The sequence below is a fragment of the Anguilla rostrata genome, chromosome 10 (assembly GCF_018555375.3).
Source record: "Anguilla rostrata isolate EN2019 chromosome 10, ASM1855537v3, whole genome shotgun sequence".
Taxonomy (NCBI): Eukaryota; Metazoa; Chordata; class Actinopteri; order Anguilliformes; family Anguillidae; genus Anguilla; species Anguilla rostrata.
Window position 1 is genome coordinate 38095819 of NC_057942.1, and position 14706 is coordinate 38110524.

General features: G+C 49.6%; 2 protein-coding genes across 2 annotated transcripts in view; both read left to right on the plus strand.

Moving 5' to 3' along the window:
- The window catches only part of cbwd (COBW domain containing), a 244096-nt gene that overhangs the window by 26448 nt on the left and 202942 nt on the right, over positions 1-14706 (plus strand). The gene's annotated exons all lie outside the window — the stretch shown is intronic.
- Positions 1-14706, plus strand: part of pgm5 (phosphoglucomutase 5) — a 28239-nt gene that overhangs the window by 3223 nt on the left and 10310 nt on the right. Inside the window, exons 2-7 of the mRNA XM_064296912.1 lie at positions 354-516; positions 1574-1720; positions 2235-2360; positions 2978-3168; positions 4574-4728; positions 12048-12163. Of these exons, the coding sequence (XP_064152982.1) occupies positions 354-516; positions 1574-1720; positions 2235-2360; positions 2978-3168; positions 4574-4728; positions 12048-12163 (898 nt within the window). The remainder of the gene's footprint in view (positions 1-353; positions 517-1573; positions 1721-2234; positions 2361-2977; positions 3169-4573; positions 4729-12047; positions 12164-14706) is intronic.

The following is a 14706-nucleotide window of genomic DNA, read 5'->3' on the forward strand; positions in this document are numbered from 1 at the left end:
GGGTTCTCCATGAGCAAAGTGCAAGTAAAAATCTGCTCGGTGGGATAGTGGGGCGACATAGCTCAGGAGGTAAGGCCGATTGTCTGGCAGTCGGAGGGTTGCCGGTTCAAATCCCGCCCTGGGCGTGTCGAAGTGTCCTTGAGCAAGACACCTAACCTCTAACTGCTCTGCCGAATGAGAGCCATCAATTGTAAAGCGCTTTGGATAAAAGCGCTATATAAATGCAGTCCATTTACCATTTACTGTCACGCTCACCGCGATCGTCGGTCTCGCTCCTGGCCTCCCGACCGACCCGTAATCACGAGCGCATTTGAAAAGTACGCAGAACTGGGATGTCGGCGTCTCTCCCGCAGATCGGCCGGCTGGTCATCGGTCACAACGGCATCCTGTCCACCCCGGCCGTGTCCTGCATCATCCGGAAGATCAAGGCCATCGGCGGGATCGTCCTCACGGCCAGCCACAACCCGGGAGGTCCCGGCGGCGACTTCGGGATCAAATTCAACGTGGCCAACGGAGGTGAGGACGGAGGCCAGCGTTTATGACCATGTGACCTCAACATCGCCCTTCCTTTGTAATACAGCACAGGTCCACGATTTCTAGGCACATTTTTATGGCAACTTAAAAAAATTAAGTGAAATGCAGAGGGGAAAAAAGGAAATGTTAATGCAGTGTGAGTCTCAAAGCAATTTAAAATAAACTATTAAAAAACCCCATAAAACCATAAAAAGGGTTGATGATCCTCTCTTCAACAATTTGGGAAATTCTGTGGAAATCTTCCACTATTTACGACTTCCACAATTATGAGCTAATCTATTATTATTATTATTAGTTTGTCTTGTCTACGACCACTAGAGCAAATGTGTTGTTTTCTGTTCACACACCTACACAGATTGAATATATGTAATTATTTTTAAGCCAGTTACTCCTGGTGTTTTGTTCTTCGTCATTGAATGTAAGCTTTCTTTCCAGTCGGTTTTATCCAGTCCACTCCTATAATTAGTACTGATTCTCTGCTGTAAGCATCGAGCGCTTCGTGGTTGACTGCACTACATTCAGTGACATTTGATTGGTTGATTGGTCCCTCCGTTGATTGATCGAAGGGTTAAATGTTCCGCTCTTCGGCGTTCCAGGCGCGCCCGTCGCTCCGCCATTACTGAACCTTCCGCCCTCGAATATTCCCAGGCGACTATTTGTGTGGCTCCCGGGGTTCCGGGTGGAATCTCTGCAATCTTACGCTCGTATAAATAGAGCGAAGTGGGGTTTGTCTCGTGCGTCATTGGCCTTTGCAGGAGGGCCACTCGGGGCCCGCTGGCTTCCGTTTCCTTCAGGGCGAAAATTCTCCGCGCACGACTGCAACTGCTTTATGTTTTAAAGTAGACACTGACAGAGAACAGAGATATGAGGGAAGTTCCACGTTGTACTATGTTTTTAGTTTTTTATGTATTGTACTAAGGCTTACCTTTAGCATTAGACGGGTGTTCATCGTTTAATGCGGTGGTCTGCAGAACCACACACCTTGTCCAGGTGCGCCCAGGTGTCCCCATGCTGTCTGTGCCCTCTGTTCTGTGTTCAGGCCCGTCTCCGGACACGGTGATGGACCGTATTCACCAGGTCAGCCGAACGCTGGAGGAGTTCGCCATCTGCCCGGACCTCCGCATCGACCTCTCCCGGCTCGGCCGCCAGGAGTTCGACCTGGAGAACAAGTTCAAGCCCTTCAGAGGTGAAGAGAAGCGTCCAATCAGGGGCCTCCCCTCTGTCCGTGGGCCAATCAAAATAGTTTTTTTTTTTTTTTTTTTTACATACTGTAGAACACGGGGTGTATAACCAGGGCCATTTTTGGGAGGAATGCAAGTCAGCATTTAATTTTTTACTGAAGTCCAATGCTTTATTTAAGCTGACATTTCTAAAAAAAAAATAAAATGAAATAAAAATTCATATATTGCACTTACAGTAGAGGGAAGCTAATGCAAGCCGACATAGCTCAGGAGGTAAGACCGATTGTCTGGCAGTCGAAGGGTTGCCGGTTCAAACCCCGCCCTGGGCGTGTCGAAGTGTCCTTGAGCAAGACACCTAACCCCTAACTGCTCTGGCGAATGAGAGGCATCAATTGAAAAGCGCTTTGGATAAAAGCACTATATAAATGCAGTCCATTTACCAAGCCATGGTTTTGTTTTGTAGTGGAGATAGTGGACTCTGTGGAGCAAGCCATGCTTTTGTTTTGTTTTGTTTTGTAGTGGAGATAGTGGACTCTGTGGAGGTGTACCTGAACCTGCTGCGTGGGCTCTTTGACTTCGGAGCCATCAAGGGGCTGCTGACCGGCCCGGATCAGCTGAAGATCCGGATAGACGCCATGCATGGGGGTCGGTCCGAACACCAAACCTCCCGGTTCCTTAAAGCGTATTCCTACTGTTAAGGCTGTGCCCACATTAGTGCGTGTGTGTGTGTGTGTGTGTGTGTGTGTGTTTGTTTGTGAATATGAGAGGGAAAGTGTGGATACTAAGTCATGACAAAATGACAGGTTTTTCTGTGTATTGGTTTTTTATTTGTTGTGAGCTTGTGTGCAGGGTTTCATGCAGGTGTGCACATGCATGTATATTCTTTCTTTCAGCGCACGTGTGTGTCACTGCGACTGTTTGCGCGATTATGTGTGAGAGTCTACAAGTGTGTGTGTGTGCGTGTGTGTGTGTTTGTGAATATGAGAGGGAAAGTGTGGATACTAAGTCATGACAAAATGACAGGTTTTTCTGTGTATTGGTTTTTTATTTGTTGTGAGCTTGTGTGCAGGATTTCATGCAGGTGTGCACATGCATATACATTCTTTCTTTCAGCGCATGTGTGTGTCACTGCGACTGTTTGCACGATTATGTGTGAGAGTCTACAAGTGTGTGTGTGTGTGTGAGTAAGTGTGTGTGCGTGTGCGTGCGTGTGTGTGCGTGTACGTACCTCACAGTCTCACAGATCCGTCCCGTTGCCGTAGTGATGGGGCCCTACGTCAGGAGGATCCTGTGCGACGAGCTCGGGGCCCCCGCCAACTCCGCCGTCAACTGCGTCCCCCTGGAGGACTTTGGGGGCCAGCACCCCAACCCCACCCTCACCCACGCCACCGGTCTGGTGGAGTCCATGAAGGGCGGAGACTTTGGCCTGGGCGCCGCTTTTGACGCCGATGGGGTAACTGTCACCCACCTCCACCATGTTTTGAAAGCAGAACCAACAGACAAATTTAGCACCAACAGCAGCCTATCCATGAGCTTTGCTAGGCTGTGTTCACTTATTTCTGGCCTAAAGAGACTAAACACATTTATAATCATTTCTGGTTTGCTTTACTTCAGTATAGCTGCCATCCAAAGTTGACAGCTATAATTAAATAAGATGAACTAAACAGGATTCTAAACTTGTGCGCAATCTCATCTGGCCAGTTTGACTATTTTCAGTGCACAGTATGTTTAACAGCCTGTTTGAGTTAGCATTCCTGAGATTTAGGCAAATTATGCCTGATGATTAATGTGGGAAAAACTCTTTTCAACGTGAAAAATATTTGTTCATTGGCGTTCGTGCTTCTGGCGACTTGATGTTATCTTTACGATTTTCTGTTTCCCTCGAACTCCCTTAGTTCTTCGTAAATTATTCGTCTATGATGCCTGTGAGATGTTGGTAAACTACTTTATGGGAAATGTAATGCATTGCCAAAATTGGAAGACTGGTTTGCCAAGCGGAGCGGACTTTTGGAGCTATAAGGATGAACAAACATGAATGAAGTTACATCAGATTAGTTGCAGTTACATCTGGTTAGATTAGTTGTATATACAATACTAGTAACAACACACAGATTTAACTGAATCCGGTAACCGTCTCTTTGTCTGGCCGCCAGTAATGCGCTTTGTTGTCGGTTCCCTTGGCTAACGCGCTTATTTGGAGAGTGCGACTGTTGATTCTGGTTCTCAGGATGCGCAGATTCGCCTCCATAGCAATAATTCAGGCCTGGCGTCCGAATTAATTTGTTTTGCTGGAACATTCTGACCCCTGAACGGACCAGTGGGGATGTTCAGTGGCGACACTGTTAGTCTCTGAGAAAGACAGACGAGTCACTCAGCCATTTCCGTTTCGTGTTTCTGCGGCACGGTTTCCGTAGTTACGGTTTTGATCTGGCACTGGCAGTCGGCGAAATGTCTGTGTTTTACAGCGGCTTTGTTGGTTCCAAATTTCCACAACATTTCCCGATGGAAACGCTTGTATCTGCTTCAGTGGAGTTGCCAGAAAGCACACTCACAATCACAATTCAGGGGAGTTGCATAAATATTATACTCACACTCGCAATTCAGGGAGTTGCATATATAGTATACTCACAATCACAAATCTGGAGAGCTGCATATATAGCATACTCACCATCACAATTCAGGGGTGTTGCATATATAGCATACTCACAATCACAATTAAAAGGAGTTGTCATATAGAATACTCTCATCCCAATGTTTGGAGGAAGGATTTTCCAGCAAGTCATGGTGACTGAATATTCAGTAGATTTCAGATTTAATTAAATAAATAGTAACAGTTATTTAACTGTCCCCACTTGCAGGACCGATACATGATCCTCGGTCAGAATGGATTTTTCGTGAACCCGTCGGACTCCTTGGCGGTACTAGCCGCCAACCTCTCCTGCATCCCGTACTTCAGGCAGATGGGGATACGCGGCTTCGCCAGGAGCATGCCCACCAGCACCGCCCTCGACAGGTACGCGGCTCCCTCTGGAGGTCAAGAGTGGGTAGTACATGGCTGCGAGCTTTTGCTGGGAGTACAGATATATATACTGTACATCATCCATTTGCCCTTTCATTTGTTAACTCACATTCCCGATGGAGATGCCCACATCTACAAACACATACAACTCTTCATTTACCACCCCACCCCCTGAATCACTTTCTCTGCCCCCCCCCCCCCCTCCTCTCCCTCTCCCTCTTCTGGGATAGGTGGGATGAACTTTAACTGTTAAAAGTGATGCATTCCCAGTCACTGGGAAACCCCCCTACTGGAATGAGAATGGTTCAGGCTCCCTAGATGGAGGCACTGGGCGTTAGTGGTGGAAGAGACCATTATGTGTGTAAGTAAGGGGGGTGATCTAAGGACAGAAGCCTCCCAGTCCCCTGGCGGTTGATTATAGACTCGGCCTTGCACCCGCTGAGGACGGGGGGAGGGGGGCGGGTGGTTTGGGGCGGGGGGGGCGGGTGCTTTAAACAGGGGTCTATGACTCACAGGCCAGCAGTGCAGCTGTGCAGGACTACTGACTGACAGCAGTGTGCGTCTGTGGCCTGTCTTAGGTGTCTGTGGTCTGGTGAGAGGGTGTCCCGTCCCATCGTAGGTGCTGAGAGAGAGACGGAAGGGACTGTGAGTGGGGTTTGGTTTTTAGGGAGGGTATGAGTCAGACCTCTGGTTCTCACACATCATTAGCGTTCCGTAGCAGTTTTCCCAGAAGCCCTTGCTGCTCTGTGCCCGTCAAGGGAACGCGGAGACGTGCTGATGTGCCAAACTGGCGAGGAGGGAGCGGGCGTGATTAATGGGGTTCTGAAGAAGCCTGACTTAATGGACTGTTGGGTCAGAACCAGTCCCTGACGCCCGTCAGTACAGTCATCTCACAAAGGAGCCTGATCAAACTGGGGGCTGACGGTTTTTGGAGAAAATGTCATAACACGCCCCCCGGCTCCCAACCACGCACCCCTCTGCGACCTCTACCCCCTTACGCCACAAATACCCCTCCCTCCCTTTGGCATTGGTCTTGTACTGAAAAGCATTAGGAACAGGGGGGGAGGATCCAGGGAACAGTCTTTGTCAAAGACTCATCCTCTATGAATAACTAAATGATCTCAAAGGCTGAGCCTAGCATGGAGTGCAGGGGTTCCCAAAATAACCCCGCCCAGCCCCCCCCCCCCAACCCCCCCTTATATAATCACCCCATTATACAGAAATCCCTCCTGCATTCATGACAGCTTGAATTATTACAGAGCGCATATTTAGTATGCATTCATGTCATACCCAGTGCTTTTAGGAATGATAGTGTAGCACTGTAGTTTGACTAGCTGACTAACTTTCCGGAAAGGTACTGAATTTGCTTCTGTGAATATCTATAAATAATTGCATCTCTGCATGGATAAAGGGAAATATCATTGACATTATGCGGAGTTTGACGTCCAATAAGTGAACAGACTGCGTAAATAAGTGGCATTACGTCCGTTCGTATTGCGCGCAGATGAACTCCTGGTCGATTTGGCCGGTGACGTTTTTAGCGCATTAGCGGTATAGCGGTTAGCCTTCCTGTCCGCATTAGGGGCTGCGGCGGCGGCGCCGTCTCTGGTAGACGCGCTCGCTGAGAGGCGTGGCGCGGGGGGGGGGGGGGGGAACCGGGCGGTTGGCAGGGAAACGGGCGGTAACAGGAGAGAGAGAGAGGGGTGGCAGCGGGGCGGCTCGGAAGCGTTAGCGCTGGCAGCTGGCTCGGAAATGACCTCACGTCTGATTTGGGTTCTGCCCCGTCCCACCGTAATGCGCTTTGTGCTGTCAGTCAGTTACTGTACATGCACACACACCCACACCCACACACACACACACACACACACACACACACACAATACATGGGCTAACACGTATATAAAAAGCCCCTCCTCCTCCAGTGGTTCATGTGTGTAAAAAGTCATCGAGTGCTGCTGTTATGTGAGTAAATTAAGGTCACAGGTCATCTTAGATTATGGACTCTCATTGGACAGTATTTACGATTATTCTATGGTGCAGAAAAAGGTGTCGGTGCAGACAGTTTCATTGGGCTTGTTCTCGAGTTGAGGTAGGTCTGAGGGACTTGGCAATTGTGATGGTCTGTGTGTGTGCGTGCATGAGTGTGTGTGTGTGTGTGTGTGGAGGTGCAATAACAATGTTGAAAAAGAGCTGACTTCCTGTTTGCTGGCTGATGTTATCCTCACGGAAAGCAGGATCTCAGTGGAAGAGAGAGAAACATTGCTCACATGTGTATGCGCTGTCACCAGTGTAATCTTGTGTAAAAATGCGGAGCTCACACACTTTTTTGTGCTCCCAGTTCTTGTCACCCAGAACAGGCCCTTAAGGGAGGAGAAGGGAACCCAGGCCCGGCCTGTAACAGGACGAGCCAGCCAGCGGGCCTATAAATTATTTCAATGGAGCCATGTACATATGCAGTCTCTGTGGCCCCCCTTAAAATAGTAGCCAAAGCAAACTTTTTAGTCCAGAACTTTTCAGTTCCCCCCCCCCACCCCAGAACACAAGGGATGATGGGATAAAGACGTGTGACATTTTATTCTTGGCAGGAAGGAGCTGTTGTGCCTGGGTGGGGTGGGGGGGGGGGGAGGTGAAGGGGTGTGGGGGGGTTAGGGCAGGGCCGTGCGTTTTTAACTGAGATGGAACGGCCCGGGGGCCAAGGACGCATAAGGAAACATCTGCTGGTCAGCGAGCGAGCGAGGGTTGGTGGGGGGGTTGGGGGGGTGGAGTTTTGATGGCGGGGGGGGGTGGGGGTTGTGAGGGCAGACGGGGGCTGTTGTTGTGCCTGTTACCAGGATGTACACTGGAAAGAACTTGACTCGAAATTCCCTGGAGCTGCACTGGACTGCTTTGTCACTCAGGGAGACCTCCAATCATTATGCAATCTTCTTACATAAAGTTCATGATGGATCTGCATGCGTAGATATTTGTCCATCCATCCATCCATCCATTATCTATACCCGCTTATCCTGAGCAGGGTAGCGGGGGGTGCTGGAGCCTATCCCAGCGTCCATTGGGTGAGATGATATTTCTGCAATATGTATATTATGTGTGTGCGTTGATCATGTGTGACATGTAGGCTTATAACTCATGTCGTTTTTTTGTACAGTCCCTGAACCTACTTAAGCCCGTCAATGTGCTTCTGTTCTCACCTGTGAGCCATTTGTTCAGCCAGCGCTGAAGGGGGGAGACAGACAGAGGGGGTCTGCTTTGGGGAGGGGAGGGGAGGGGGGTGTGGGGGGTATTTCTGAGCCCCGCCACCTGTTCTTAAATCCCGCCGCCCTTCGCCAGCGGGGGCCTCGAGGATTACGGTGGAGCCACGGGTCGCCGTTCCCCCCCTGCGGGACGTCCCGACCCGTCTCTCTGGAGTCAGGGACACACCGACGGGGCGCTCCAGCCGCCAAACGTCCGCTCAGCTTTTTTCCTCTGCTGATATGGTCACAGCCGAGGGGCGTTCTGATTGGCCAGCTCCTTCTGACCAGTCGTATTGGGGCGTGGCCAATGCAGACTGTCTCGGTTTAGAACACAATGGATAGGGAGACAGACAGCAGTGTGGAACTTCTTTTAAAAAAAATAAAAAATATTTTAGGGGTTTTTCAGCTTTATTGGACAGGACAGTGTAGAGGGGGAGGAAGAATGAGGAGCGAGAGACAGGGAGAGTCACGTGACAATGTTTGCAGCTCATAATGAGCATGTGGTCCGTGCTCTACAGGCTATGCCACGAGGCTCCCCGAACAGGGAGCTTCTATGCAGACATACAGAGGATGGGTGAAATGGCATAGAGTGGCAGTTAAGTTTCTGGGTTTGTGTCACAGAGGTTGCAGGTTCAAGTCCCAAGTGCCTTAGTCAAAGGTACATAAACCTGAACTGGATCAGTAAAATGCCTCACAATTTAAATTTGACGGTTATGTGCGATAGTCGCCTTTGAAGTATTTGAGGCACATCTATGCCTGAGCATTGTGATGGTTAGGGGAGAGAGAGAGCTGACCCCAGGTTACCTTCAGCTTTATAGTGCCTTTTCCTGGCATTATCCTGCTGCTGGTGCTGCTGGTCTGTCTGCCAAAAAGCCCTTCCTCTCCCTGCCAAGGCCCCCGTGGGGGCGATGCCGTAATCTCAGAGTCCGACAACATCTTAATTTTCCTCTCATTTTCTGTTCCAAGGCTCAGTTTTTTAGGATGTTTCCTTACTAGGGATGTCTGTGAGTGCTGGAGCGCAGGCAACATAAATACCTGAGTTTTACAGATAAAGTTCAGCGTGTTTATTTCCACCATCGGTGGTGGAGAGGGACAATAAACAGTTATGTTTTGACAGACCCTTGCGACCTCTCAAATATGTGGGCAAAACCAACCCTAGGCTGACAATCAGTTTAACAGACATTCTTCATTTTAGTGCTTTTAAAGATTTACAGATAGACATTCACAGGCCAAGTTGTGTCACAGACTGTAATAATAGGCTTTAATCTGCTCATTTAACATGAAGTGGGTGGTTATTATGTATTACTATAGTTTTACATGTATTTGACATATAGTATGTATATATTTTGCATATATTTATTGCTGTGGTTTTCTAATGTTCACTGTTTAATACGTGTGTGTGTGTGGTGTGTTTGAGTGTGTGTGTCTGTGTATACTTATGCTTGTAATGTTATATATTACACATGTACTGTTAATATAATAAATGTAAAATATGAAGGATTGAATCTCTCCCTGTGTACACATGTGTTTATGTGAAGGGAGTTTATGTTTACTGTGGACCCAGGGGGGGATGATGCAATCAAAGCTCAATGTAGTTTACTGCATGCTAATGTAGTTAAGTCAGCTGAATTTAAGGAAGGCTTGTTTTCCATAATACAAGTCTTTATAGGTCATTTTGGTTCGAAACAGAAAGCTAAAATGTTGCAACAATGAACGACGCTGCTCTTGAGGGGAGGGCAAACCACGCTGTGCTTTGATTGGCTCTCCCCCTCACTGATTGTTCTTAACAGGATTTGTAAGGTGTTGTTCATGGACAGCGGATGGGAGATGTGTGTGTTTGGGGGGTGGGGGGGGACTCGGGTGGCCTGACCATATAGATTCATCTTAATGGGGGTTTCCAGTGAAGAAGCCTCTGGTTCTCTTTCCCTCCCCATTTAAATCTATCTGATATGGGTAATGGACTCCTGGTGATAGTGGCAGTCTGCAGTTTACTTTGGGGAGTGAGCCAAACAACATGTAAACTTGGCTCCTCTCCCTCCCTCTCTCCTGCTCTTTCTCCTCCCTCTGTTTCTCCCCTCTCTCCCTCTCTCTTACTCTCTCACACTTAATCTGCCCTCTCTCTTTCTCTGCCCTCTCTCTCTCTCTCTCTCTCTCTCTCTCTCCCTCTCTCTCTGCCCTCTCTCTCTCTCTCTCTCTCTCCCTCTCTCTCCCTGCCCTCTCTCTCTCCCTCTCTCTCTCTCAGTGTCTATTTAAGCGCATGGCGCAGTCTCTGGAGGGTGATTCCTGCTGTTTTTTCCTTATTAAGTTATTGGACGTGCGGAGCTTCCCTGGGATTGCTTTATTTCAAAGGTCAAAGGGCAACGCTGTTACCTCTCCTTTCCAAGACCCAAACTGGCCGGGCTAGCCCGTGTGCAGAGAAGGAGAGAGCGAGAGAGAGAGAAATGGAAGAGAGGGAGGGAGAAAAAGAGAGAGAGAGGGAGGGAGAGTGGGAGAGAGAGGGAGAGGGAAAGAGCAAGGGAGGTAAAGGGAGAAATCTAAGCCAAAGGTAGTCAAGGGTCCTGCTTCTTTCTCTGTGAATCAGTGAAAATCATCTCCCTCCACCCTCTCTCATTGGACGTTCTAGAAGAAGCCGATTGGACGTACAGTTTGTCCTGTTCTGCGGTGCCTGAACCTGCCTGCTTCAGGCGAGTCAGTTCCCTGTGTGTGAGAGGGAGGGCGAGAGTTAAAAGCAGGGGTGTTCACTCTTGCCTTTGGAACGCCACAGGGAGAGTGCTGGCTTTCATTGTTACTCAAAGCTTAGTTATTCGATTAAAGGAGTCGGCAACACAGCTAACTCGCCTCGCCTGATGTCTTGGGTCTGAAATGGCCTGATTTGGAAGTGAAAATGAAAGCCAGCACATCCTGCTGCTCCCCAAGGGCCGCACTCATCATAAAAAAACTACGTTTCCCATCACTGAACTGGAGCGGTACTTTTTTTAATGCTCGGTCCAGAGGGAGCACACCACCCCCTGCTGGACCTCCAGCGCCGGTTCCCATGGTTACTTCGTCTTCCCTGGAGGAAGATTTTTTTTAAAAACGACACACTGACACAAATTGTTTCGCCGGTCTGCGTGACCGCTCGGTCAGGTCGTCGAGGGCTTTTCGGGCCGGGGCAACCGGCCGCAAGAGAACTGTTGAATAACCGTTCGGCGTTTTTTTTGGAACGCGGAGTCGCTGGCGTCCCGGCTGGCCGATATAAACACCGCTGAACAGCGGAGGTACGTGGCTAACGTCCCAGGCCCTGTCCTTCGTCTTCAGGGTGATCCGGGAGGCCTCGCTTTCCTGGCTGCACGGCCTCCAGAAATGATGACGGATGGGTTCACCGCTCGACGTTCAAAGCCACGAAGGAAGTTGGTCCGACGCTGTTCTGGCTCCCTACCCCTGAGCATAAAAAAAACATTACAAAAAAAAAACTACAAAAAAAAAAAAACTGGAGTCAGCTTGTATTCTGCTACAGGGCAGGGGGAGAATGAGTGTATGTGTGCATAGCAGAGCTATGGGCTTGGGCTTGTTATATAACCTACTTGTCTACTTGTGTAGTTCAACTACGCCAACTTGGAATCATGATCAACTCGCCATAAATAGGGAGTATATATATATATATACATATATAAATATCGGCTCAGTGTGCTTTTGGTTTCTTTTGGCTGAGTCCATGTTTAGATCTTACAGCAGGAGGTCTGTGGTCAGTGTTTTTTTCAGTCACTGCTGTTGAGTTATTGCAGAATGAGTCTGTAGTCTGTAGTATGAGGTCTGTTTGCAGTGAGTGTTTTTGGTCAGTGCAGTAGAGTTGGTGCAGGATGAGTCTGCAGTACGAGGTCTGTTGGTGGTCAGTGTTTTGGGTCAGTGATGTTCAGTTTATGCAGAATGAGTATGTAATCTGTAGTATGAGGTCTGTTGGTGGCAGTGTTTTTGGTCAGTGCAGTAGAGTTGGTGCAGGATGAGTCTGCAGTACGAGGTCTGTTGGTGGCAGAGTTTTTGGTCAGTGCTGTAGAGTTGGTGCAGGGTGATTCTGGCTCCTAACTCTCCCTCTGATGTCTGCAGGGTGGCCAAGTCCCTGAAGGTGGCGCTGTACGAGACGCCCGCCGGCTGGAGGTTCTTTGGGAACCTGATGGATTCTGGGAGATGTTCACTGTGTGGCGAGGAGAGCTTCGGAACAAGTGAGCACACACCTGTCACACCTGACACACCTGTCACACCTGGAGAGGACTCACACACCTGTCACACCTGACACACCTGGAGAGGGCTCACACACCTGTCACACCTCACACACCTGGAGAGGACTCACACACCTGTCACACCTGACACACCTGGAGAGGGCTCACACACCTGTCACACCTCACACACCTGGAGAGGACTCACACACCTGTCACACCTGACACACCTGGAGAGGACTCACACACCTGTCACAGCTCACAGACCTGGAGAGGACTCATACACCTGTCACACCTCACACACCTGGAGAGGACTCACACACCTGTCACTCCTCACACACCTGGAGAGGGCTCACACACCTGTCACACCTCACACACCTGGAGAGGACTCACACACCTGTCACACCTCACACACCTGGAGAGGACTCACACACCTGTCACACCTCACACACCTGGAGAGGACTCACACACCTGTCACACCTCACACACCTGGAGAGACTCACACACCTGTTATACCTCACACACCTGGAGAGGACTCACACACCTGTTATACCTCACACACCTGGAGAGACTCACACACCTGTCACAGCTCACACACCTGGAGAGACTCACACACCTGTTATACCTCACACACCTGGAGAGGACTCACACACCTGTTATACCTCACACACCTGGAGAGGACTCACACACCTGTTATACCTCACACACCTGGAGAGGACTCACACACCTGTTATACCTCACACACCTGGAGAGGACTCATACACCTGTCACACCTGACACACCTGGAGAGGACTCACACACCTGTCACACCTGACACACCTGGAGAGGACTCACACACCTGTTACACCTCACACACCTGGAGAGGACTCATACACCTGTCACACCTCACACACCTGGAGAGGACTCACACACCTGTCACTCCTCACACACCTGGAGAGGGCTCACACACCTGTCACACCTCACACACCTGGAGAGGACTCACACACCTGTTATACCTCACACACCTGGAGAGGACTCACACACCTGTAGCCAACTCACCACACATGACTCGGTTCACACACCCATAAGAGCTCACACACCTGTCCCCTCTCACACCCCTGTTTCCATGCTCGCTGAGCTTTGGAGAGCTCGGATACCTGACACACATTTCACACACCTGCCATGTCTCACACACCTGCTCAGTCTGCAACGCTCTGTGTGTAACTGCCACATCGGGACACTGGCTTTCATGTGAATCCCGGCTCTTTATACCACACTGCACTGTACCACCTCATTACACTGCTTGCTGCATTCTCTCTGAACCTGCTTAGCTCTTACAGAGGCCCTATATTTATCAGACTCCCCAGCAGCGCATTACCAACTTTCACAGGAAGCGTCACGGCAGAATGGCTATGTGCTATTGTAAATAACAGCCATTCTTCTGCTATAAAAGGAAGGGAGGCCTGGGGGGGGTGGGGGAGGAGGGGGGGTGGAGGATGGTGGATATTACCCAGAATCCTCCCTGGCTGGCGGCCACTCAAGGAATGAGAGAAGCTCTGTTTGAGGCGTCCGCTGTTCCACGGCTGTAGCAGGAATCTCCCTTTTCGGGGAGGGTGGGGGGGGGTTTAAATCTGAAGTTCGTCCTCGGTCCTCGGCCTATTTAAGGCAAGAGCCAGAGCTGAACCTGCCGCACTAAATCATCGCAAACTCAAGAGTTCTGCTTCTGGTATCCCAGAAGGCTCGGAGGCAAACCCCCCCCTTCACCAACCACCTCCGCGGAACTGCAAATGCATGCAGATGATGATTGCCAGAAAACTGAAAACATACTCTTCAAACCCCCCCCCCCCCCCCCCCCCACCCCCCTTGTTTGACGGGTCATCTCTAGCATCCCCTGCCCCCCCCACATTGACAGTTTCATCCTTTCCAAACTTCTTTGCTTTAGTCGGGAACCTCAAACCCCCCCACCCAAAATGAGTTCCTGCCCACAACTCCGGTCCCAGAGTCTGTGTCTGTAAACACTTGAGTCTATAAACATTTGTGATTTGAAACATAATACAGCTGCTTATCGTCTTTACCTGATATTAAAGGATTTCTGGCGGCTGTCCCCGGGAGGGGGGGGAGGGGGCGGCGTGTGTTGGCAGGGAAACAAAAGATGTATTTTTTACGTTGAAATGGCATTTACAGTTTACAATGAGAGCTATTACTTGCTTTCTATGATAGCGTTTGTTCCAAACGTTTCGAATCCCTTATGCTCACCACTAATCAATCACTCGAAATTCAGATAAAGCAGTGCGTGCCACATCACCGGCAACATTTGTGACATCATCACTGTTTGCAGTGCTTGTAGTCTCGGGGTCATGAATAATGCATATGACATCATCATTAGTGGACACAAGGTCAGTAATAATGTGTGTGACTCATCGGCCGTGTTTATAAAATGGTGACGGCTCCACATGACATCATGAGTATCCGTGACCGGGGTCAAAACCACGCGGTAGACGCCGGAGGTGTTTGTAAGACGATAAATTTGGCGCTTGGCATGACCAGCGACGCGCGTGTGCGCGCACGCG